Source organism: Actinia tenebrosa, unplaced genomic scaffold (assembly GCF_029948245.1).
Source record: "Actinia tenebrosa isolate PJP-AT-01 unplaced genomic scaffold, QUT_ActTen_1.0 PGA_scaffold13__45_contigs__length_12533684, whole genome shotgun sequence".
NCBI classification, from domain to species: Eukaryota; Metazoa; Cnidaria; class Anthozoa; order Actiniaria; family Actiniidae; genus Actinia; species Actinia tenebrosa.
Genome location: NW_028292573.1, coordinates 6,055,517 through 6,081,797, shown reverse-complemented (window position 1 = coordinate 6,081,797; position 26,281 = coordinate 6,055,517). Strand labels below are relative to the sequence as shown.

Here is a 26,281-nt window from a genome sequence, read left to right as displayed (position 1 = left end):
GATCTAATATAAAAAGTGCAATATTGTGGATTTTTTTCCCCTTTCTTTTCCTCTAAATTACTTTTTCCGGTTCGATTTTCCAGGGTCCTGAAGGGGTAAAAATAGGAGATGAGATTCACCTTTTTTGGGCTGGGAAAATTGGATTTTATGCACTAGAAATGGGATTCACAAACCCAAAAAAGTCAAAAAATGGGAATCGGAATGAGATTTGAGCAAAACATAGGATGGAACTATGGGATTTAGTCAAAATTGGGGATGGGAAATGGGATTAGCTCCTCTCCCCTCCGTTCAGGTCCCTCCTTCAAAAGTTTTTAAAAACCGAAAACGAACTTATAATTTTACACTGCATTTAATTAAAATCTCTTTTACGTCGCACAAATTGTTTTCTGAAGATGAAAAACACGATTACACAAATGAAAGACATACAAAGATCATTATCCGTATTGAAGAAATTTAACAGGCCACGTAATGAAGAACTTTATGTCGTTTCATGACGGCCTTTTCATGTGTTTTGATACTTTTTGCTTTACTTAGCAATGAATTCGGAAGTTAAGTGTCAAAGTGTTGACATAGATAACAATAATGATGAATTCATAATAGTTTGTTTTATCAGCCATAAATTTAATAAATATGATCCGAGCTTTCGGCCTACACGGCAATCCTCAGGAAAATGAAAAACGTTACAATTGACAAAGAAAAACGCAATCAAACCATAAGATAATGATGAAGTTCTTAGCTGTGGTATGCAGTTGTACGTTGTGAGCATGCGCACTTAGTTACAGACTCGAAGTAAAGAAGACTAACTCTTAATAGCTGAATAAATACTCAACAAAGCCGAGCAATGGTCAATGTACTGATTTGTTTACATTGGTTCTTAATAACACATACAGAATATATGCTCCAGTTTAGAATACTCTGTTGCCCAGCCCTGGCTTGATTTTGTGCAGAAATTTGTACATGTTCCAGGTGAAGGTCCGCGGAAGAGGCCCTTAACGGTCACGTGTCTCTGTCCTGGTGAGCAATTTTTTTAAATCTTATTTTAAATTGGTGATTCTTTTTAGCTACTTGTAAAGAACTGAATGAAACGATGTGTAACCAGTGTATTACGCAATGCAGTTTTATTACGATCTCTCAAAACAGGTTGTAGAAATTTTGTTTGCTCACCAGTATATTTCATCCATGGGAATCAAGATGTTTATTCATTTGCTCTCAGTGAATTAATCAGCACGTGATTATTGAGCTGCAAAGGGCCTATTTCAAATTGTTTGTATTATTGAAGTTGTCCGTTCTTTACTTTAATTACCGTCGTTATTTATGAATATTCTGACGTTTAAATGAGGCTTACCCTAAGTAAATGAGTCTGTAATCAAGAAACACAGCGGTAATTTGGAAGGTCTATTGTACAAATAGTGGTCGCTAAAAAAGCGTATTTTCATGTACGTCAGTCATGATGTTGCCATGATATTCCATAACCAAATGCCCTTTAAAAAATTTTGTTTTCCGTTAATGTAATGGAAACGCTTTGATGCTTCAGTCACGTGACGGTAAAAGGATCATGATGTTAAGTATAACCAATAAGAAATGTTTTTCTTTGATTGATTTAACCAACGGTCGAAGAAGAAAAGCCATATGCCTAAGTGTTGTGTGCTTTTGGATATGATTGAAGATTTGGAAATCGAACATAGTGTATAATAGGCCCTTTGCAGTTAACGGTCACGTGTCTGTACTGGACTGCAAACTTTTTTTTTTAGATATTAAATTGGTGATTCTTTTTAGTTACTTGTAAAGAACTGAATGAAAACATGTGTATCCAGTGTGTTACGAAATGCAGTTTTATTACGATCTCTCGAAACAGGTTGTAGAAAGTGTTTGCTCTCCATTATATTTCACCCATGGGAATCAAAATGTTCATTCATTTGCTCTCAGTGAATTAATGAGCACGTGATTGCTTAGCTGCAAAGGGCCTATTACTAGACAATTACATAGTTGTCACCGCCTTATCTTCATTTACGTGAGGGTGACTCGCAGCGATTGCCAGTAAAGGCGGGTGTGCATGAACAGTAGAACCTTTTCTTGTCAATGTTTTTACACGTACCTCCATTCAAGCAAGGGTTTCTGACACAAGGACCTATCGATCAATGATCGTTAAACTGATTAGTCTCAGTTTAATCTTCAAAGATAGTACTAATGCATCCTACCTAAAGGAGTGTCACAGGTTCGTCCAGTGTATCCTGCACTACAGCTGCAGTAATAGGTATCCTTCCCCTCCAGGCACGTGGCACCATTTTGACAAGGTTTCGTGGAGCAGTAAAAGGCTGTGACATGAATAAAAGTGTAATTTTGTTATACCACTGTGAAGTGCATATTATATTCCATCTTTAAATAAACAGGTCTTCTGTATATTTGAGGCTATTATCGATGCTTGGGCCTGTTTTCTTATGTTTTATTTTCTTCGTTTTTCTGCCTGCCTGCCTGCCTGCCTGCCTGCCTGCCTGCCTGCCTGCCGAAGCTAAATATGTCTTTTTGCCGTATGGTTTCACACTCATACGAAAACCACTGTAACACGTGAACTTTACATTTTCAGTCTTACTTACCAGGGGTAGAGAAATTACATTTGACAAGTGTGGGGACCGTGGAAATGTCTTCAGTAATCCAATAATGTCGACTCTCAGGGGTACCCTTGGAGGCATTTTTAATCTCGTCACAAGAAAGCGCGGGAAGATGGAAACTGGTACCAAGTAGAACTGGAAGAAAATTTGTAAATTAATTGATAGAGAAATAATTAAAGTATTACATATTTTTGTGTATGTGTGTTAATCAAAGTAACTAACAATAGGCAAATGAAATAGTAATTGTGCATGTTCGTATTTTGAACGACCTCTGCGTTCTTGGACGCCACGTGATTTAATAAACTATTATTATAAAATATATATATTAGTATCGATATTAAACTGTTTTGATCAATTTGCAAAGTAACCTATACTACAATATCGAGTATTCAAATGTTTCGGCAAAATGAAACATGTTTGGGTGTTATAATCTTCATTGACTTGCGAATCTAATGCAGTCGGAGATTCCACACACACAAAAAAAAACTTAAACAACGATCATTCTTTTTTTTTTTTTTTTTTTTTTTTAACAACAATAATTTTCCGTTCTATGAAATACCTCGATCAGGATTTTCAAAATACATAGCACCAGGTGAGTATATCATGTGGGACATCCTTAGTAACGCTGTTCTGTTATTCACTTCACATTTTCTTTCTTTGAAGAAGTAGTTCAGGCTTTGACAAATATCGGTGTCCTTGCAGTAATAGTAACAAGAGGATACATCTTTGACGACGGCTGTGTTTATAACATGGTTTTTTAAGGAGACCCCCGGAATTGAAGTAGAACAAGCGCCGGACAGGGGGTCGGTGCACGAAGACAGGAATATCACGAGGTAAAATAAGGCGATAAAACCGATGTTATGAACCATCTATAAAAAGAAATTACAAATGAAAAAAAAAAAGAATCGCCTCCCTAATAGCAATTCAATCTTTGGCTTTTACAAGATCTCCCTCCATTTTCGAGTTCTGAATAATTCTTTGATATCATAAAATATTATTCTATATTCATCTATTTCAAAACATGTTGACATCGAGAAAGGCGATACGCGACATGGAAATGGTTTTGCTGAATACAAAAAACACTGAATCAGTCTCAACACTAAGGTCCATGTTCTTGACGAGAATAAGAAGCAGAAACATTCAAGTCATTCCAGCTATTCTTGTATCTTGGAATGACCTATCTCTTTCGCCTATTGCTTATCACCTTTGGCGATGACCATCGTTTTTTGAAATAGGTGTATACTAATAAGATATGGTGTAACATATTAATCTAGTCTAATCTAGATAGCAAGATAAACTGAGATTTTTACTGATTCCTAAAAACGCTTTTCTGGTAAATTAGATGTGCCAAGTAAAGGGATTTTTTCCTTTGTCAATTTCATGCTTTCAAGATCGTAAATAGATTTTGTATCTGTCTTGAATATGTTACTAGTAAAAACGTATTTGAACGAGAACTGTGAAACACGAAATAACATTACCATCACATATGCGGCAACTCAATCCAGGCACAGTACAGAACTCAGTAGTGAAGCGATATAATCGATTACGGTACGGCTCCAGTCACTACCTGTTTTTAATATGTGCAATTCTTGTTGATACAAAGCTTTACATTCCCCGAAAATCTGACTATTACCTAAAAACGCCTGCTCGCTCAAGCAAGGTAATATAGACTAATAGTTATACTTGTTTAAATAAGGGGATATTTTTGAACAAATAGTAATTTTTTTTCCAAATGAAATTTATGTGACAATCATATTATGTTTTAAATTTTCTTTGTATATTTTGTACGTAACCATAGTGTTAGCAATTTAAAGAGAAACATTGATACTAATATTATTAAATGGAGTTCAAGTCTAGAGAACTTGAAAAATAATCATAAAAAGCTGTTGGTGTTTTTATTAAGAATTCTGGAGAGAATGTTTGTGTTATCCGGTGATGTTGTCTCTAGATAAGTAGCAACCTTAATTAGCAACACTAGTGTTTCCGATGGAGGTAAATAAAGGTGTTAGAATGAGTTTGGATCGTGTTAGTCAGTAATATTAATATTGCGATCAAAATACAAACAAGCTGTGGCTATGATAATCCTTACGCTTAATCAGCATTTGCTGCCATAATTTTAACTTGCTTGAACAAATAAAGAATGTATACATGTATGTATCTAACCCCATTTATTTATTTATTTTTATTTTTTTATTTTTTTATTTTTTTGTAGGAAATGGAAGTGGATAATTTTAAGAATTGACACATTGACTCTCTTAAAATTATCTGTTTCCATTTCCTACAAAAAGAAAACAAAAGGACGGTGCCTACTACCGTAATTGATTTTTTTTAAATGACTATGTGAATTATTTTAACCCTTTTATCAAAGGGTTGTAAAATTCTGGTTAGAAAAGTATATTTAAAAGAAATAACAAACCTTAAAAGAAAAATATGTGCCGAATATTTATAAATGTTCCTTCCTTCCTCCTTCCTCCTTCCTCCTTCCTCCTTCCTCTACTCCCTCATTTCTTTCCTCCCTCACTCGATCACTCCCTCCCACTCTCCCTCCCTCCTTTACTCCCTCACTTCTTTACTTTCTTTTTTTCTTCCTTATTTCGTCCTTTTGTTCTTTCCTCTTTCCCTCCTTTCTGCCTTTTTTAAAGAATAAAGGTAGTCGAAAAACATGACATGTATTTTTTTTACGTAGGTGTTCCCCATCTATCCCCCACACAAGCCATATCCAAAACTACCAAAAAACCGTCACAACATACCGCGTATGTTGTTTTCATGTCATCTTCTGATTGGCTATTTCTCTTTTTTTTTTTTTTTTTTTTTTTTTTTTTTAATTGTTTGTCCGAAACTATTGGGAACTGGGTATGGGTACTATACATTCTGGAATAGAATCGTGTTTGTCATATTCATTCCGTGCATGAAGTGCTTTCATTTATTCCGAAGAAGCTCATGCAAGACGATAAATAACTCGCTGAGAGAAGGTACTGTCCATGCATTTATGATAATATAACATAATATATTGTTACAGTGAGGAACAAATACATACTTTAAATCATTCTATCGGCCAGCCAATTGGAAATAAGACTTTTTTGGTCACAAGGCGTCTTTTTTTGAACTCCGTGCTTTATTTTAGAGGGTTTGAAAAAATAGAAGGTTCAGGAAATGTAATAATTTGTAAACAAATTCAAACGGTTTAAGTGTTCAAGTTTCAACTCCTCGCTAATTGCTCTTGGAGTTCATGAAGAGAATAAATATAGGTTTAGATAAGAGATGATAATAGTATTTAGCGGTTATTGATTCAGTTTTAATCCCGTTCGCTTCCATTTTTTTAAAGGATTTTTTTTTTGAAGATTTGAACAACAACAACAACAACAACACAAATACGACAGGGCAGAAAAACGACAAGCCCGCTACTTTGATGATTTTTTTATTTAACTGAGTTTAATACTCCAAATGTTTAAGCGTTTCATTCGTGACGCGGCTGCTCGAAACTTGTGACGAAATTTTAACTTAAGTTTAGGGTAAATCTACTTAGTATTTACGAAAATTGTCGAGTTTTTCTGCTGACCAAAATATCACCTCTCCCAAAGTACACGGTTTTATACCTCAAATACGCATTCAATAAATTTTGGTTGCATTTGATATTTTGCTATACTATTTGGCTCGAAAAGTACGTGTTTACAAAACTGAGCTTAAATACGTAAAGCTGTCCTTATGGCGAAAGGCCAAAAACCTTTTTTCTGCCTTTCCACAAATACAAGTTTTCCGGCATTCCTTTTTTATAATTTCATTATATGAATTTTTTTCATTATATAGTTTCATTATCCCTTCTGCAAAAATTCTATTCTTTTTCCCTTTTCCTATTTATCATCACGTTTTGGGTTGTATAGAATTTGCCTACTTTATGACAACAAATTCTGCCCCATACCCAAGCAATAAACGATTATTTAGCGCTAAGCGATAGAAGATAGGTCATTCCTAGATCCAATAATTGCGGCAATGACTTGTGTTTATATTTATTATTCTCGAGTAGTATAGGGAATGGGGGTTCCAGCGCAATCTCAACACGGGCAAGATCCGTGTCAAAAATCCACCTACGGACGACCCCCACTCCAAGTGTGGTTGAGGGCAACAGCGCACTTAAATATGTTAGTCTATATATGGAGTGCGAAGAATGTAAGAAGTTCGTTAACGACTTTTGCATAATTTGTCTAAGACCTAAAGTTATCGTACCTAAGCCAGAACCCTTTTGGTGTTGTGGTAAAAAAATGCAAATAGAAGACGACACGTCAGCACAGTGTTACGAATGTGGTAAGAATATTCGTAATGCCGTACCAAATGCTACCAGAGAGCAATATTACGCCAATGGAGGCCGTAAGAAAACACCTTATAAGAGAATAAAATACTTTAGGGACTGGATGAGTCATATCCAAGGTTATCGACCGGTATATTTAGACAACGAAGTAAAGAAGAAAATCATAGACCATTTAGAAGAGCCAACCCCACAAAGTCTACGGAAAGCGTTGAAAAAATTAAAGCTAGGAAAATATTACAAAGACATCTCTTATCTTTTGTCTGAAATTACCGGTAAGTCTATTCCCGAGGTTTCTGATATGAGCAGAGCCGAGTGGATGTTTTGTCGGCTGGATAAGGATATTCCTTATTATCCTGACGTAATTTACGAAATATTTTACAAAATAGACCCCAACCACCCCCTGTTAGGATGGATTCCGAGAAGATGAAATGTGTAGATGAAATCCCCCTACGTTCTTTTCAAAGCAGATGTCTACTGAGCGAGCTTTCTTTGGAGCTCCTCTTTTGCCTCCTGGTAGATCTTTTTGCGAGATTCCTCGGAAAGATCTTTCACGATGGTTTTTTTATTACCCGACTTTAATTCGCCGTATTTCTTTTCCTCCGCGAGGATCAAAGAGAACTCCGCGTCGTCTATGCGGCGGTCCCGCAGAGCCTGAGACACCAAGTCGGCGATGGTGTTAGCCTTTGCTTTTGCTAGGGCTATGTGAGTGTCGTGCTTGGATATCTTACAGGACAATTGCTTTATAATGCCTGTCGTAACAGCGGAAACGATGCCGCAAATGGCCCCAACGCTGGCTAAAGGAACGCCAACGACTATTCCAGGTCCGGTGAGTGAGGTAGCAACGCCGGTGCCTGTTAACGCCACGGACATGGAGCCGGAAGTTATCGCGATTTTATGTAGCGTGCTTCGGGCTCTAGCATACTTTTTCCTAACCTCCTCATAGTGTTTTGCCTGCCCCTCTAAGTAAGCCAAGATTAAATTTGCTTTATTCAAGCGGAAGTTTTCAGCGTTTAATTCGTTAGGTCCCTCCCTGGGTAAATCAGGATAAAGTGGAGGTGCTGATGGTATAACATCCATTATATATACTAATGTACGACGCTTTTGGGAATAACATAGAGGAGCAGCCACATCATGACAATCGGGATTACTGGAACTGGAGGGCCTTTAGGAAGATGTTTCCACATGCAGACCCTACTAAGTTCGAAAGAAGACCCGATGGGATTTACTATAACGGTTCTAGGATGTACAGTAATGAGGATTTGAAACCTACTCTGGTTGATCAGATAGACAATCAACTGAAGAATTCTGGTTATGTTGAACATAAGCCTAAGCCAACGCCAACATATGTTGAACCCCGTTGGTCAAAGGAATTATTGCTGGGTACCAGTACTTTATCCGATACCCGCGGTTCCATTTAATGAACATCCAAGCTTGGACCTAACGTTGAACATGCGGATCTCTAACAACCATTCCTTTCCGTTAAAGGTGCGAGATATCTTCAAAAACGTGCCCATTGTTCATACCACCGCTAAGGAATCTCATGAATGGTTAAGCGGTCCTAACATGCGTTATTGGCCGCAGCAACTAAACTTTGCAGTTTGGTGCGCCACCAGTGGCTGTGGGGTAAGCGCGAACTTGATGAAGAATTCAATATTCATGTTTCACTTCCACTTCACGGTTAGAAGAATACTACATGAAATGGGTGTTATTGCGCTGCCGGGAGATGCCACGTTTTATCCAAGAGATAATAAATACGACGTTCCTGCTTACGACCGACTTTGTAAGGAGTTTGGTGTTGTAGGGAAGGATTTCCGATGCACTACGGGCGCTAACAATGGTCTAAGACACGTTTGGGCTTATTGGGGGATTGGTGGACATGAGCTAAGTGATAAGGAAGTTCATGCATTGAATCTACGATGGAACACTGGGTATCACAAAGAAACCTACGACAGCAGCACCTTCTTCGAACCAAAGACCAAAACTACTAAGGAAGTCAGGGATGGGCCTTTCTTCAAAGACGAGGGTGGTAAGTATGCAGGGGCCAATCCACTGATTATTAAGATTACCAACGACGAGCAAACGAAGCAATACTTTAATTTCATACCCCCAGAAGGTAAAGGACTAACCAAAGCCGGCCTTGCCCGTTTGAACCGCAGCATAGAAGCTTACGTGTATTCTATTCTTGGAGCCCAAGTAAATACCCGATCAAGCATAGTGGGGAATACCGGCGCCGCAGAAGAGACGCGAGCCGAAGCCTTGATCTTATTCGAAAGTTCGATCTTGGAGGGCGACATTAGCAAGGGCGTACAGCGTTACCAACTAGCTATACAAACTTCTAAGGCGAGGTTGGACTATGCAGTAGCTCCGGGTTGTTGGTTAATGCCCAGTAATTTATCTATAAATACTGGTTCTGTAGTAGGATACAACAATAAACTGCAGCGAGCAACCAAAGACATGAAGTTTGGGGCGAATGACGTGAACTCTGACACTCTTAAGAGCATTCCTCACTTCGTGGAGAAGCCAAAAAAGTCACACGAAACGAAGCTGCCCGCAGTTAAGAAACCATCAAAGAAGGTCCTGCCTGCGATACGTGAGGAATATGACCATGACTTATTAAAAGCCGGCTTAGTAGCTGCGAGCATTGGTCTAAGCTATTATATATGGCGATGAATAACCCCTACGTAGCTGGAGTAGATTGTGTCTATACGACTTACACAGGCGAGAAAAAATACACCCAGGCGGCTTGGGTTGATGTCACCGGGATGTCTGTAGACTTGAACTACTCAGGAAAGAAGTTAATCCTTTGTACTATTTGCATTGGCACGAGTAGTCACGCCAACGTGGGCTTTAGGTTCCTGGATGAGAATGGCGTACTGCAGCCTATGCGCGTGAAGACAAACAACAGGGAGCCTGCGCATTTCTCCGTAGAGCCGCCAACGAATAGCGCTGAGAATCTTACGACTTGGACTTTTCACATGGTTGCTGATTGCCATGGGAAGGTAAAGCTGCAAATGCGCGTAGATGACACCGGGAGCGTTTGCATAAATAGTATAGAAAATCAGAGAGATACGGTTTATAATCACAAGACCATTAGCACTCTTACGGTAATGAGTCTATAGAAGGGAATTTATTCCCTGAAATATATGAACCCACACGCGAAGGAAGATTGGTTTCTACATTTTTTGGAGGAGAAGGACTACTTAGAACAGCATTGGCACGACACCGGAATGTGGGTGAAGGTTGGGGGCCTGGGATTGATCATGTGTACCATTAGCATTTCGACGGGGTATTCGTGTAATGTCGGGTTTAGGATCGTTGATGAGAATGACCGCCCATTACTACCCTACAGAAAAAAGATAATAATAGGAACCCAGCTCATTTCTCGTCGGAACCCCCACCGCCGACTGTAGAAGACTTAACGCCGGTAACTTTTCACATGATAGCCAATTGCCAATATGCGAAGTTACAAGTTCTCCCCAACGACGTTGCCTACCTTCGGATAAATGCCGCCCCGTCAAAAGATCCCCCAACGGATGCTGTTTGGAATCATAAGACCATTTCTACTATGACCGCCATACCACTAGTTCCGCATTATCAAAGCGGCGCGAATACTATCTTTACTTATCCCCAGTCGAGAACGCCTCGGACACCCGACAACCATAAGCCCGACATAATACATAAGGATAAGATTAACCCTTCATCTTCTTCAGGAGTACCACTCCAATAGCTACTACGAGGATCCAAATGTTATTCCCCACGAACTTTAGCAGTTCTCCGCCGGCCCTAAGTGCCAAGGAAACAACCGAACCCAGCAGCCCAGGAAGACCGGCTGCCATCTTTTTTCCCAAGTCCGTCAGCCCATTGCCTAATTTCTTTACGCCCGCGCCTGTAGCCTTAAGCGTGGATAGGATAACTCCTACTACGGTGCTAATAGCAACCGCAAATGCCAGCGGAATACCATACTTCACCAGAGCTCTTTTTACCTTTTCCTTGGTGGTAAGCCCCAGCTCTTTTTCCAGGTTTTCCTTTTGAGCCCGCAATTCCGCAAGGCGTATTTCGAGCGTATCTACTTCCTTTTGAGCTGCTTCCCTTTCTTCCTCGGTACGAGTTTGGTCCTCGATTACTTCTTGCTGCCGCTCTATTTGCCCCTCCAGGTCTTCGATGGCCTGATCTCTTTGCCGGATTTGTTCCTCCTTAGTGTTAATTTCGGCAACCAACTGCCGCCGTTCCTCTAAAGAGCCGACTATGGTGGTACGTAAGTTCTTAGCTTCTTCCTTGCTTATGTCTAGGTCTTGCAGGGCGAGCTCGAAGGCCTTTTGGGCTTGGTCCCTATCGCGTAGGGCTTTGTCTGTTTGTTCTCTCATTTCTATTATTCTTTGGTTTTTATCGTTAAGTTCTCTCTTTTGAGCATCGAGGAGTAGTCGGTTTTGTCGCATATAATCTGCTTCCCTTTCTTCCAACGTTTCTTGTAGTCCCTCGACGCGCTTTTCTAGCGCGACCTTTTCATTCAGGGTTTCCAACCTTTCTAACATGCTTCTAGTGGCACGCTGGAAGCCTTTTAATCTTGAGACGTCACCCCTAACGTCACCATTCTCATCAAAGAGGGGTTGTGGTTTCGTCCAGCGGTCTTTGTCAGGAAATCTTAGGTCTTGAACGCTTATGAGGACTCTGTTTCCGCGTTCTGTGAGCCTTACGTCGTCAGCATCGAAATGGGAATAACGCTGCGTTAGCTCTTGCATTGCCCACTCTACGGTCTCCCGCGCGGCTGCTTCCGGCTCGCCCATGTTTTGAAGCTCTATGTGCTCACGCGGAAACGTGTACTCGCGTGCTTTGGGATGTCTTAAGGCCTTTGCAATCCTATCCCTTAGGGAATCGTCGACTTGTTGGGTGGGAAGCAGCGGTTCTTCATCACCGTCGTTAATGTCAGCCTGACCTTCCTCAGTGGTGGGATCGAAGTCTGGATCCGTTCCTTCTACTTCCATTATATATGATAAGCTCAAAGTTAAATCCCAACGTATTACCTAAGCAGGTTGGCGGGCTGAAAGCGGAACGCACCTTTCACCGGGTCACATTCACACCTTCTAGCGCAAAGCCAGGAGAAACCTTGTACGTAGGCGTGCCCCGTCTAACGGATAACCTAGTCTTAGTTCCTGGCACCTTGGCTTTAAGGTTTGACCTAGCGGTACAGTCAAGCCCCACAGATGAAAGGATTATCATTAACAACGTGGGTCGCAACATTGTTTCTAAGATGCGCGTAAAGTTCGCCGGGGAATCCTTGCTGGACTTAAATAGGTACGATCTGTATACCACGTACAAAGACTTATGGTTGACAGCCTTTGACCGCGCGCAAAGGATAGAACAAGGAATTGGTAGTGTCATTCTACGTAAGGTCCGCACACCTACGAAAACGCAACCTACTGACGGCAGCGGAGAAACCGCAGTGGCAGACGCAAAGCGAATAAAGACAGCCTATGGTAGCAAGTATGTCATACCGTTGGACTTTGAAGTGATTACGAATCACGGTGTGTATTACCCAAGACAGTTATCCGAGTTACAGTTTGAAGTAACTTTAGCAGATGCTAATAACATCATTGGTGGGCTGACCACTGCACTTACCAAAACAACCCCATACTCTATTACCAACTTAGAGCTACAGTACGAAACGGTGTACAGCGAAGAGCTGGCCCGTAGCGCTGGCATGGAATACAGCTCCGGAAAGGCATTCCTTTACGACCACGTAGTGATGTATAAGACATTTAGCTTCTTGGATAAGACGGATGAGGTCATCAACCAAAGCATTAACCTCCCCCGAAGACGTCTTACGGGGCTAATGCTGGTGTTTGCCAAACCCTACGAAGCCGGCAAGCGCAACTCCGAAGCCTTTCACAACCCCAACATTACTAACGTCGGCGTGAATATCAACGGCGTTCCAAACAAGGTTTACTCCCAGGGAATAAAACCTGAAGACGTCTACAGGGAGGCAAAGCGTAAGTTTGGCGACCAAATTAGCCCCGAGGAATTCTTTAATGATAAGTACGCGCTGTGGATTGACATGCGCACCATTAACGACGAAGACCTACATGGCCAGGGTTTACGTCTAGTAAATACGCAGGATGGCATAACATTGGAGATCAAGCGCACCAAGAACACCGATGCCGGCGACGGCGACAAAATAAACTGCTACGTTTTCGTAGTCTCAGACGCGCAACTGAGCGTGGAAATGAATCAGCTAAAGAGCGTTGCCTATTAAAATATTCCTTACGTATAATATGCTTCGTGTATTTCAAAACAACGAAACCAAACTGCAATGCATAGTGCAAGGCGAAACTTTGTACTTCAAAGCAAAGGAAGTGGCACTGGCGTTAGAATATGAAAACACCAGGAAGGCGATTAGAGATCACGTTTCTGAAAAGTACCAGAAAAGATTGGATGAGTTAAGAGGAACGAATCGTTCCCCCTTTACTACACAACCAAATGCCGTGTTCATCTCAGAGCCTGGGTTGTACGAACTGATATTTAGTTCGAAGTTACCTAAAGCGCTGGAATTCCGCGATTGGATATTCGAGGAAGTACTCCCCACCCTTAGGAAAACAGGTAAGTACGAGGTCGAGAAGCGGTTTGATGGTCCAAACAAGTTGGTATTCAAAATAGAAAATGAGTTTGACCTGCATAAAAAGGTAGTGGACTACATCCGCAGGTTTTACCCCAAAATGCTCATAGCCCCTGGTCTAGGCGAACTGCAGGATTCGGACGGCAAACGTATAAAGTGCTGGCAGAAAGGATATCAACGCGGCCAGCCCGACTTAATGATCTTGAATGCGCACACACATTACCGCGGATTCTGTATAGAGTTAAAGACTCCAAAAGGCAACGGCAGGTTATCTGAGGATCAGCAACTACTCTTACAGAGGTATGAAGAAAACGGTTATAAGGTAATGATTAGCAGCGACTACGACGTCATTTGCAGGGAGATCACGGAGTATGCAGAGCGCCTACGAATTCCTTGCAGGTGGTGCTGTAAGGCCTTCAAGACCTCGGAAACTTTGGCAACGCACTTAAAGATATTCCATAGGTATAATGAGCCTGCGGCAAATACATTGGCGAGATCTAATAGAAGGTATTGCGTATGAAATAAAACATTATGTCGTCTTCGAGGATATCAACCGCTTGCGGCTGGTCCTCAAAGACAGTGACGGCATAGAGTATTCCCTGTGGGCGCCTGATAGGGTCAGGTACGTCATACAGGGCGAGGAATTCACCCATCTGCGCTCGCATGGTAAGAAGAATGGGAGGTGGGAGTTCGACATTGAAAGGAGGGTCACTCCATCTCCTCTTCGTAGTTAAGCGCGTCTGCTAACGTCCGCTGCGCTTTAGGATCCGCGGAGCACCAATGCCCCACAAAGGATTCTTCAAGGAATGCACTGCCACAATGAAGGCAGGTGTATTTTTTACGCGGTTTGGGGGTCGTAATGCAATCAGCTGGTAGTTCGCACGTAATACAGTCCATATATTGAAAGGGCGATTAGGAATCCTCCTAAGAAGGCGGCTGCGTAGGCTAGCATATACCTTTAAAAGGGGTCCTTATTTTTATTTATTATTATTGAATTATGCAAGCGCCCTTAAAAGGGGTCTTTATTTTTATTTATTATTATTAAATATTCTTAATAATAATAAATAAAAATAAGAATGGGATTTGAGACTCTTTGCGCAAACCCTACCTACTATCTTAAGCCGCCTACTAATCATTACGGGCTTTCCTTGCCGCCTCATTGCCGGCATGCCAAGCTTCGAAGCGATCTAAGTACTCCTTGAAACCGCCTTGGCCGTCGTAGAGGCACTGCCAAACATGTTGGTCACTTCTTTGACAGCCGCAGCGCTCACAAGTTGCCTCCCAATATTCTCTATCCTCCCACCTTACGCCTTCGACGCAGTCAAACTCCGCAAAGCGCTGGTCAATTTCCTTCTTCCGGCGCGTTAACTTCCTTTGGGTTTCCTTTGGGCAACATCGTGCAGCAACGTCGCCGTGCTCCTCGCAAGCCACGCTTAGCAGGTCGTAATTGCCGCGGCACCGATGTCGATGCCATTCGTCGTTCTTGTCCTCCTCGCAGCGCTCACATACGTTCTTTAGGCACACGCGGTTATCCACGTGGTAATCCAACATCTGCGCGCTGCTAAAGAGGCGATTACACTCCTTGCAACGCCTTTCGCGTGCCTTCTTAGCGCATACCTTCTTTTCCAGGTGGTATTTTAACATTTTCTTGCTGCTGAACTCCTTGTTACACCGCTCACCCTCCATATATAATAAGGATTTAATAACCCTTATATGGGATACCGCATAAAGTCCTTAATGGACTCTTTTTGCCCCGGATACTATTTCAAAGAGTGTCTCAGAATGTTGACGTTTAGGTTAAATCTTTGTTAAGGATGCCTGGAAACTATTTCAAAGAGTGTCTTAGAATGTTGACAATAAGGTTAAATCTTTGTTAAGTATATGTGGAAAGCCCGTAAGGATTAGTAGGCGGCTTAAAATAGTAAAGTAGGGTTTGTGCAAAGAGTCTCAAATCCCATTCTTATTTTTATTTATTATTATTAAGAATAATTAAGGATATTTAATAATAATAAATAAAAATAAGAACCCCTTTGAAGGGCACGTCTTAACAAAGATTTAACCTTATCGTCAACATTCTGAGACACTCTTTGAAATAGTTTCCAGGCATCCTTAACAAAGATTTAACCTTATTGTCAACATTCTGAGACACTCTTTGAAATAGTTTCCAGGCATCCTTAACAAAGATTTAACCTTATTGTTAACATTCTACAGGGGAAATCGCATGAAGTCCTTAACGGACTCCTTAGCCCACGTTGCCATAGTTATCAGCGCACCAAACCGTTCTGCGCGCTTCAGACCGCACATTTCATCGTACAATTCCTGCACGCGCTCTTTCAGCCGATCGATCTCCTCCCTTTGCATTTCTATGGTGTCTCTTTTATCTTTTGCGTCGGTGGCAATCCTTCTTACTGCGTCCACTGGGTCCATCGTATATATAAATGAACCCAGATCACATGCCTTGTAACGCTCTGATAGTAGGACCCACCGGCTGCGGAAAGACCCAGTTCGTCGTGGAGCAGCTATTAGGACCCTTTAGATACCGCTTCGACTACATCGTGCTATTATGCCCCACCTACGTGAATAACCGCACCTGGACGGGCATAGGAGTGAAAGACGACGACTTCTTTGTGGACATACTGGATCCTAACGAGTTATCCAGCCATCTTAAGTTCTGGCATAAGCAATTCCCTAAAGATACGCAAACCTTGCTCATACTGGATGACATCGCCTGCGGGGACGACGTAAAAAGACGCACCTCCGAATTAGTGAAGCTCGCCTTTAGCGGCAGACACGACAATATTAGCGTTTGGTTGCTCTCGCAGCAGCTTACCAGCGTCTCTAAGCCTTTTAGGGAAAACATAGGTTCACTTGTCGTATTTTATACTCCGAGCAAGTCTGATCTGGAAACCATCTTAAGCGACTACGGCGGTGAGATATCCAAGGAACAGTTGCATGAATACATGCGGCACCTAAAAACGCACCAACATTCCAAGATGATCTTCTCTTTGAGGTTTCCGTATTCCATAAAGATATATGGACATTGAGCAGCTCTTAGATGAAGTCCCCACGCAGTTAGATGAAAGTAACCTCAAGGAACAATTTAACATTCTTGTGTCTTCTGGGAAGTGTAAAGAAATGATAGGCAAGGAACTTACCCATGAGCAGGTTAATAAGTTGTCAGAAGAGGAGGTTAAGAAGTTCCATAAGAGGTACGAGGCTGCCCTTGCAAGTAAGACCACGGACGCCGTAGCAGACTCCGCTATCCGACTTGCGACCAAATTGCTTGGACTTGCACTGCCCATAGACGACGTGGAGCAACTGCGGAAGGACATAAGCGAGGACTATGTTATCGCCCAAGAACTTAAGATAACCTGTGGGTGGTTGTCTTTGAAGTGCGGTAAGTTAATGGCAGTCGCCTCTGCGGCACTTCACGTAGCTCAGCACGTCGACTTGAAGGAGGTACTGGTGTCTTGGAAGGACTTCAAGAAGGACAGAGAAGTCGAAAAGGTCTTCCAGGCGGCACTTGCTGAGGTACCTGATCAAGTCGCCTCAAGTACTTAGTCAAGTCGTTGTCAAGTCACCTCAAGTACTTAGTCAAGTCGTTGTCAAGTCATTGCCAAGTCCTTCAAGTCCCTTAATATAAGATGAGTGGCACCGAAGAACAACCACCCGTAGAAGATACCAAGATTACCAAGGCTAAATCTCCGGGCAGAGTCGCTGCCGGAAAGAAGCTCGCGGAGATGAACAGGAAGAACAAAGCCAAAAAAGAAGAAAAGGTGGAGGAAGAGGAATCCTTTATTAATCCTGGGTACGTCATCGGCGCGATAGGAATTGCTATAGCAGCAGGCAGCCTCTACTTACAATGGCGGGCTACGAAGCCAAAAGTAAAGTGGGAGGCCGCAACATATCACGCACCTGTGGAGGTTAGAAAAAGTAAGATCCCTGAAATGGAATAACCTTCTCGCTTTGTAATATAATGTCGACCGCGTTATTGAAAACTGTTGAAGAAGCAGCTATCATTACTTCCATCGTTGCGGGTATTGGTTGGGTAGGTAAGAAAGTGCTCAAAGAAGACTTTACTGAAGACCCAAGCAAGAGCTTCGCTAATTTTGCTAAGATGACCGCTGCCGTAGGCGGGGCTATCATGCTAAAGGATTACCTACGGAAGGAAAAGTACCTGCCTAACATATAAATGGCTAGCGTGGTCGCAGGTGGAGTTATTGCAGCCTTAGCATTCACTGGAGCTAATTATGGTGGTCAATATTTGGATAGATTAGTCAGAGGCGACAAAAGCGGCGCCGCCGAAAGGAAGAGACACGACTTAGCGCTGGAGAAATATCAGCGAGACGTTGCAGCTTGGAATGAAAAAAGACAAGCTTACAGGGATTGGTTGGATAAGAATTACCAAGACAAGATGCAGGCGGATAAGAACTTCGAAAACACAGACTACGCCTTCAAACTTTATGCGCAAGCACACCCCGCGGCATTAACGGGGTTAAGAAAGCCTCAGTTTAAGAATTACTACCAGCCTTCTAAGAAACAAAACGACAATGAGCTGGTCTTCGTAGGAGTTGCAGGGCTGGCAGGAGGCGCGGCTTTGGCGTATCTGCTCTGAGCTGCGCTCAGATCACTAGAAGGGGACTTGTCCCCTGTAATATATGATCGTCTTTTTGGAAAGCGATAAAAATAACTTACCACTTATTTGAATCCCCCCATTAAAGCCCATAAGGTTCGGCTGGTTAGTTGCTCTTTGTACAATTCTTGGTATAATTTAATTAATGGCATGGTCACCGTGCATAAGGGGTCTAACAATTACCAAGGCGTAATGCTACCCGATGGACATTACACGCCAATCACACTGGCCAAGGAATTAGCAAAACACGGTCATACTCTCACCACGGGATTGCCGCACGAAATGACCTTCAAACATAATATGCCAAACTATTCAGTAACTTTTGGAAAGTCTGACCCATTGGGATCTTTATTATGTGCCTCGGGCAAAACAATTACCGACACAGCCATACCCGTGAAATGGAAAGTCGCATCCTCTTACGAAGTCTATTGCGATTTAGTCCATAGTTACAACAATGGAGAAAAGTCTTCTCTTATGTCTAAGTTCCTACCCAAAGGTAATCCATTCGATCTGGTAGAATACACTCCCATTTCTTTAAGCTATGACTTGTCTAATTTGGTAGAAAGCATAAACATCACCATTAAAGTGGACGGAAAGACGGTGGATTTCAACGGGCGAAAGATCAATCTTGTCCTATCCTTCGCTTGAATCAAATTTATATAATGGGCCGCGTAGAGGACAAACTCAAAAGGATTTACTATGGGCCTGAAGGCTATTGGAAAGGAGCGTCGGCCATCAAGAAACTCGCGACCGCGGCCAGGGTATCAGATGAAACGGCCAAGAACTGGCTAAGAAAACAAACCCTCTGGCAGGTTTATCTTCCCGTGCCCAAGTACATTCCCAGGCCCAGCTTTACCGTAAATGCCCCCAATGAAGTTCATCAGGCGGATTTGTTTTTCTTACCGCACGATAAGGTGAGAAAAAAGACCTATAGATACGCTTTGACCGTAGTCGATATCGCAAGCAGATACAAGGACGCCGAACCCATAACCAGCAAGGATTCTGGGGAAGTCGCAGAAGCCCTAGGTAGGATTTATAAGCGCGTCTTGAAATGGCCTAAGCTGCTGCAAGTGGATGCGGGGACAGAGTTCATGGGCGTGGTTACCAAGACCCTGAAAGACCACAGCACTAAAATTAGAAGAGCCGAAGCTGAGTACCACAGGGGTCAGAGCATTGTCGAAAGATTCAATAAAACCCTGGCTGAGCGTCTCTTTGGATACCAGTATTGGAAAGAGCTGGAAGATCCCTCCAAGCGCAACAGGGAATGGACTCAGAGGCTCCCCCAGGTCGTCGCGGCTTTGAACAACGAGGCGGCGAGGGCTACGGGAATAAAACCCAAGGATGCCATAAAAAAGAAACACGTGGAACACAAGTCCTACGTCAGAAGTTCAAGGGCGGTCTTCCCCCATGAAAAAAAATTAGGTAATGTCACGGTCCGATATCTCTACGGACCGGGTGAATTAGAAGGAGGATCCAAAAGAGCTACGGATCCTAATTGGTCTTTGGAAACTTACCAGATCCGAAGCGTAATAGCTAAGAAGGGTCAGCCCATCTTGTATTATCTTCACGATGGCCCCACACGTGGGTTCGTCATGGAAGAACTGCTTATCGTGTGATGTCCGAATGCTATCGTATGCACTCCGTCATCACACATCCATCGCTTACCGTCAAATGCAGACAGTGACACCTTCTCCTGCGTGACGTTATGTATCTGATGACCATAGCTGCGCAGGCTGTTCATCTTATGCCGCTGTTCCTTGCGTGTTCGTAATACGTTGAGGTAGGACTCGTGCGTAATGTCCTTCTTAACCACGTACTTTTTTACGCCTTTAGCTTTCTTTTCTACGCCGTCTAACTTTAGCACGCTGTACATCTTTGGTTTCAGACCCACGTACTCTACTATGGGTTTTCCTAACATTTCGTCTTTCATCTTCCCAATTACCTTCTTATTCTTCGCAGAGTAAAGGAAGTGCTCCTTCGGGTAACCGCTGGTGTCGTACTCGTCTATGTCGGGGAGGCAGTCTTTGTAAACGTCTTCCGTTTGCACTTCTAGAATTAGGGAGTCGGTGTCTGTGTACAGGAGGCGACAGCGGTCTCCGTACTTTGGCTTAAGCTTATCGTAGTAGAACTCGTACATAAGCAGCTTCGATAGATCCAGCACCGTAAAGCCTGTGTAAACGGGCTTGTTTAGTAAGAGGTTTGCCCTTTTCATGTGAATCACGTAGAAGTTCAGCATTTCTACGTATCTAACGAAGCCTGGCTGTGACACGTATGCTTCTGCTTCCTCTTTGGTGCTGACTATTTTTACGCTTACGCGCTTGCGGATGTTCTCCATTGTCTTTCCGAACACGCTGTTGTTCATCAGTTTGAAGAGGTTTTTCTCGAAGTCATTTTTCGCTGCGGTACGCTTTTGCGTGTTAAAGTCAATGTAGGGGCGCATCCAGGGTTCCTGCGTGAATTTTAGGACTCTGTGGATCTTCTCTACGCGCATTCCGTGTCGCACGTAGAACTGCAGGTTGCGGTAATGTACCACATACTTCTTCTTATCCATCAGGTTCATAGTTAGTTTCCTGTACGGTTTGTAACCAGGGCACATTTGCTTTTGCAGCGGACGTAGCTGCTTAAATGGTATCTCTATCGCTTCTGGTGCTAAGGGGAACTCATTGTGTTCGTCGTGCAGGCGCTCTGGGTACTCCAAATCCACTCCTAAGACGTAACCCTTGTCTTCCTCCTTTCCTACCTGCATGTAGAAGTCTATCGGCTTCACTGGATCCCATTCGAAGTCTCTCACAGGTAGGTACTGTGACATTGCTCAACCATAAAGGTTATTCGCATCCTGCAGGTAGTAAATGTATGTGGTTGGTTTCTCTGGGTCGTGCTCTACTAAGGGGTTGTTTGCGCGGGCGTAACGTCGGCTGGGTCCGCATACGCCGCCACGAATACCGTCTTCCATAAACCGATACATGTCGTACTCCGTTAGGAGATCCAACTGCGCATTTGTCTTCTTTAACAAAGCACTCCAGCTGAGCCCAGGAGCCGTGTAGAAATTAGCGGGATCCAATCCGTAATATTCCATAGCCATCTTTCTGAAGCTTTGGAAAACATCTGCAAGCAGCACTACGTCAGACCTTAGGTAGATGTCGTGGTAGTCCCCCATGTTCTCACAGGAGTACTTTTCCCACACGTCTAACGCATGCTGGTACTCCTCATCCTTTATACCGGACTCGTTTAGGGTGCTGTAGAAGCGATCTTTGGGTGGTAGGGACTCTTTGAATCGATCCCAGGAATCCATGTATTCGTATGGGTAGACTCCTTTCCTTTCCGCGCCATATTGACTGGAAATGGGAAAGTTGGTGTTATACTTTACGAGGTTTGCTAAGGAGTCCGCCATAAACTGCTGCGAATCTAAGAACTTTAGCTTACCCACAGTTACGGACATGTAGCGCTCTTTGTTGTTGGGTATGCATTTGACGTCGGAGCCGTCTGTTCCTTGTAGTAGCAAATGGGAGTCGTAACCGCGGAGGTTGTGAAAGAACACCGGAATCTCCATGTCTGGATTTACTTTGAAGTTTATATTGCATTTCCAATGAGCCGCTCCTCTGTATTTACCCGTGATGTGGCAGTGATCCCTAACCTTATCCACATAGAAATCCTCAACAAATGCTTTGTGGCAGTGAATGCAGTGCGTGGAGGGCTTTCCCGGCTTCTCACCTTTCTTAGCATACTTCCCGCATTTAAAATGAGCTTCTCCTAGATACTTTCCATCTTCATCCCACGCTTTCTTGGCTCGTCTTCCAAACTGAAGAAGCGTATGTTGGCAAATGTGGCATTTTTTTGCCTTGTTAAAAGCCTCCTGGTTCTCTTTGGTAAATTCCATCTTCTTTGGACGTCTTAATTGTTCTCTAATCTCCCCCTCCTCTTCTCGCAATGCTTCTAGAAACTCATTAGCTGCGTTCTTACCTCGGTAAATCCCAGGAGGGTTTGCTTTACCGTCTGATCTGACTACTATGTAACCAAAGGAGCAGATCTCGTGTAATCCTACCTTATTCGTGGCACCACGTTTCTGCTCTTCCTTAGTTATCAACGCTTCGAAGTCTGCATATATCACGTAAGGCACTTGCATCTGCTTTTGATGGTCTGCGTATGAAAGCTCTTTGTTGGTGGGTATCTGGATCCGTTGCGCCACTTCTTCGACTCCGCGGCAGATCTCATCGTGTTTCTTTAGGGTATTTAAGGATGTAAATGACAGCAAGCAGCAGTCGCAGAAGTACTTTTTGCCTTTGTGCTTAGTATGTCTGTAGAATAGTCTGCTAATGTGTTTAACCCATGAGTAGTGTCCGCCGTGGTAGAATAAATGTACGCGCTCTCCTTTACTTTTTGACAGAACTAACGGTACTATCGTCTGCTCTCTGACTCCGTAAACGTTAATTGCTAGATCGTTTATTTCCTCAAATATGGGGATGTCTATCAACTGCATGGGAAATTCCACACCATCCCACTCTAAATCATCTGTGGGATACTTACTTGTCCTACAGGGATCCTTCTCTGCTGGATACAGTGCAGACCTAATTGCCCACATAAAGCATCGATTGTCTTCATTCTTCACGTTTACAATAGCCTTCTTCCTTTCTACCCACGTTGGTAGCGGTACGTAACTCCCCCCTCGTATGGGTACGTACCTGGCTATACTTATCTCTATTCCTTCAACCTCCTCTACTGTCCAACCCGATCCTTCTTTCGTGTAGTTAGACAGCGACTCCATTATTGCTTCTAAGGCTTCACTGAGTGACCTATCCAGATTCGTGGATTCTAATATCACTAACGACTTTGATCGCAACATTGCTGTCGTCATTACCTCGTCTTTTGACAAACTTACTTCTACCATTATGCTCGCTTTCAGGGCTCCTAATTCTTCTATACCTTTTCGGAGAGTCCTTTTAACCTTCCTTTCTGACTGACGCCAAAACTGTCTAACGTCAATCTCACCGTTACCGGGTATTGACACCGTGCTGAAGTTGCTTTGGGATTCCATCTATATAATAGGAAATATTTTATACCTAATACCAAGCACTTTTTAGGTCGTCGTAGTCGTACTCACAGTCCTGACAATGCCAAAACAATTTAACCTTAGTCTCAAACTTCTTACCACATCCACAATCATAACTGCTCATACACTTCGTCTTCATTTTCAAATGCTTTTTCAAATCCGCTTCTTTCTTAAAAGTTCTCTTACATTCTTCGCACTCCATATATAGACTAACATATTTAAGTGCGCTGTTGCCCTCAACCACACTTGGAGTGGGGGTCGTCCGTAGGTGGATTTTTGACACGGATCTTGCCCGTGTTGAGATTGCGCTGGAACCCCCATTCCCTATACTACTTTCTCGTCAAGAACACAGAGCTCGACGAAACCACTTTGTTTTAAAAAAGCTTTGATCGCATCTAAATTAGGCACTCCCTTATTTGGTTATGTAGTTTCTAACGCTGAACGAACCGCCATACAGTATGTCGTGCAATCGAACTAAAAAGAAATATAACCAGATAACGGTTTTCTAAGAGCTTTTCGCCATTGGTTTGAATAGACAATGTGCACGAGTACGAATCTAGAGCACAAAGCATGATGGGAAACCGAGTACTACACCAATCAGAAGAAGGAAATCAATAAAATTATCAAAAAAATTACTGTTATTTTCATCTGTTGAAACACCGCAAGTACTTGGTTTCCCATCATCCCACGTGCTCGTTGAGATTGTTCTAGACTAAATAGCCAAAAAGACAGAAGCGTTTTCACTTTCAAATTGGTCCGATTTCGATTCGATGAAGATGCAAAGTTCTGCAGCTTAATGGAATTTTTCGTACAAATGGTAATAAAAATTTCCGTTCGTCTGTTCGTCTGTTCGGAATAGTCCCTTTCACAGTTCCCTGCGCCATCTTGAAAGGTAGCCGTGCCTTTGCATCGAAGCGAGATGAACGGTGAGCTTGCAATGATAGAGACCTTTTTTAACACCTTGGACAATTATTCACACGTCTCTATCATTGCAAGCTCACCGTTCATCTCGCTTCGATGCAAAGGCACGGCTACCTTTCAAGATGACGCAGGGAACTGTGAAGGGGACTATTCGTCCGATTTTTCACAGCTAATTGGTTGAGGGTTCTAGCCACGAGTCTTTAGTTTGGGGATAGTATCGTGTACGGGGATCGTCAGGGGAATTCTATTCAAAATTGAAATTCCAATATGCAAATTCATTCAGCTAGTAGTCGTACCCTACTGATAGCGTATATTATGCTATAATAAAAAATTTTTTACGCATCACAATAATGAAGCATCGTTTTAAATATAACAAGAATGGAGAACTCGAAAAAAGTTAGTCTTCAATTTCTTTAACTCGTGAACACGCGAAGCGCATAAACGAGTTATTGTTCTTTTCATATTTGGGATCAGAGTATAAATTTTGCATTAAGATATCTCTTTCGGAAAGATCTAATTATATGACATACTCAAGTAGTCAGTAATCTTAATATGAGGAAATTTCTTTGCGTTTTATGTGATTTGATTTTGATGATTTGATTTTTGCTGTTGTTGTTTTTCTTCGAGGGGTTTTTGTTTCATATCAAACTTTCCACATAGAAAAGTTGTCCTTCCGCTCGAGACGTTTCTTTTACCATATAACGAATGTACTTACCATATTTGGAAATTGGAATATAATTTTCTTCACTAAATAGGCGAATTTCTGGCTCAAAACTGCTCAAATTTACAGTAAATCGAGTGAAAACATCACTAACTAGATAGCCATCTTGGTTTTGGCCGAAAAAGGACTGGAAATGTGTAGGGGAGGGGAGCGTGGTTTGTCACCACAGGAAGCCCGCGAACGACAACAATTGTTTGATATGTTTCTTTTTTTTTTTTTTTTTTTTTGTTTGTGTTTGTTTTTTGTTTTTTTGTTGTTTTTTTAAAATACTGATATATTATACGAGGCGGTTTTTTTCTGACAGCTAATTCTAAAAATGTTAATAATTAATACGACGGGCTCTCATTTTGTGTTGAATAGATGACGTCATTAACAGTATGACAATTACCATCATAACAATATCGAGGGGTAAAATTTTTAAAACCAGTGATTAAAAATTTTTCGCTGTACTAAATCTAATTTGAACTTAGTCTATAATTTGTTTAAATCCCTCTAATGATCATATATCATATTCATTCGGCGCCATTTTCAACTAGCTTCAAGGTCTAATAAGATCATCCAGGACGAAACTCTGGTCACTTCACCTCGAAATCTGAAGAAAAAAAACACACATAAATTGCAAGTAAATGACTCACAGGTAATTCAAACTTTTTTTCACAACCCAATAATGTACAAACATCTTGTCAATAATCAGGCATAACTACATAAAACCAACGACAAATACAAGTTACTTTATACGATGACTGTAAAAACTTACGAAAATTTATCGATATTTTTAATTCCAGGCAGTATAAACTTACCTCATTAGTTTGAATAAACTACAAAATAGGACCTGGTTGTAACCTTCAGTAGCTATCCTTCATGAACCAAGAAAAAGTCCCATTCGAATTACGTATGTACTTACGTAAGTAATTAGCCATCCCTAGGTTGAGTAAAACAAAAACAGGCTCACGTTGGCATTGCAGTGAATTTTGGGAAATATTTCAAAGACGGCGTCTATTTCATTCCAACGACCCTCGATTGGCCTGTTTCGTTACCGTTGTAATCGGATAAACAATTCCGGCGCAACTGAAAAAGCTACAGTTTCTAATTTTGCAATTTCTTTCAGGTAAAGATGACTGAATCATCCAACTACTTCGGTTCATTTCAACCATCAGTAACAAAGCCACTGAACACTAACCATACCACCACAAAGCCAAGTATATTCCACCCGAGTGCTATCTCACGAATAGGAAATGGAATCATCCTCACTGCTTCACTTGTATTTGGCATATTAATGAACTCTTTCACGGTATATTTGCTTAGAAAACGCAGCGTACTTAACAAGAGTACCACAACCGTCCTCCTCCATCTGGCCACCTCGGATCTCATTGCATGTTTCGTTGTCATACCAATGCAGTTTGTCTTATTTGTTTCTGGAATCCATCCGCCGCC

The 26,281-nt window shown here is 42.2% G+C and overlaps 1 protein-coding gene across 3 annotated transcripts; it reads right to left on the bottom strand.

Annotated features, from left to right (window-relative positions):
• Positions 1-600: 600 nt before the first annotated feature.
• On the bottom strand, positions 601-24,911 carry LOC116292870 (uncharacterized). 3 transcript variants are annotated; one of them, XM_089028593.1, is made up of 6 exons: positions 24,842-24,911; positions 3,169-3,478; positions 2,595-2,744; positions 2,199-2,315; positions 2,096-2,128; positions 601-1,011 (listed from the first exon to the last, which is right to left on the bottom strand). In XM_089028593.1, the coding sequence occupies exons 1-6, from the start codon at positions 24,842-24,844 to the stop codon at positions 875-877; spliced, it is 750 nt and encodes a 249-aa protein (XP_088884719.1). In that variant the 5' UTR covers positions 24,845-24,911; the 3' UTR covers positions 601-874. The 3 variants fall into 3 exon arrangements, with proteins under 3 accessions (XP_088884719.1, XP_031556083.1, XP_088884720.1); XM_031700223.1 differs by lacking the exon at positions 24,842-24,911 and adding an exon at positions 4,088-4,187; XM_089028594.1 differs by lacking the exon at positions 24,842-24,911 and adding an exon at positions 4,088-4,187 and having other exon boundaries at positions 883-2,128.
• Between the last annotated feature and the right edge of the window lie 1,370 nt (positions 24,912-26,281).

Excerpts from the sequence above, each read along its gene's own strand:
- LOC116292870 (XM_089028593.1), bottom strand. Across the intron at positions 2,316-2,594 it reads ATGTAATTTCTCTACCCCTG|CCTTTTACTGCTCCACGAAA; the intron begins GTAAGTAAGACT and ends TTCATGTCACAG. Across the intron at positions 1,012-2,095 it reads AAACCCTTGCTTGAATGGAG|GACAGAGACACGTGACCGTT; the intron begins GTACGTGTAAAA and ends ATTGCTCACCAG.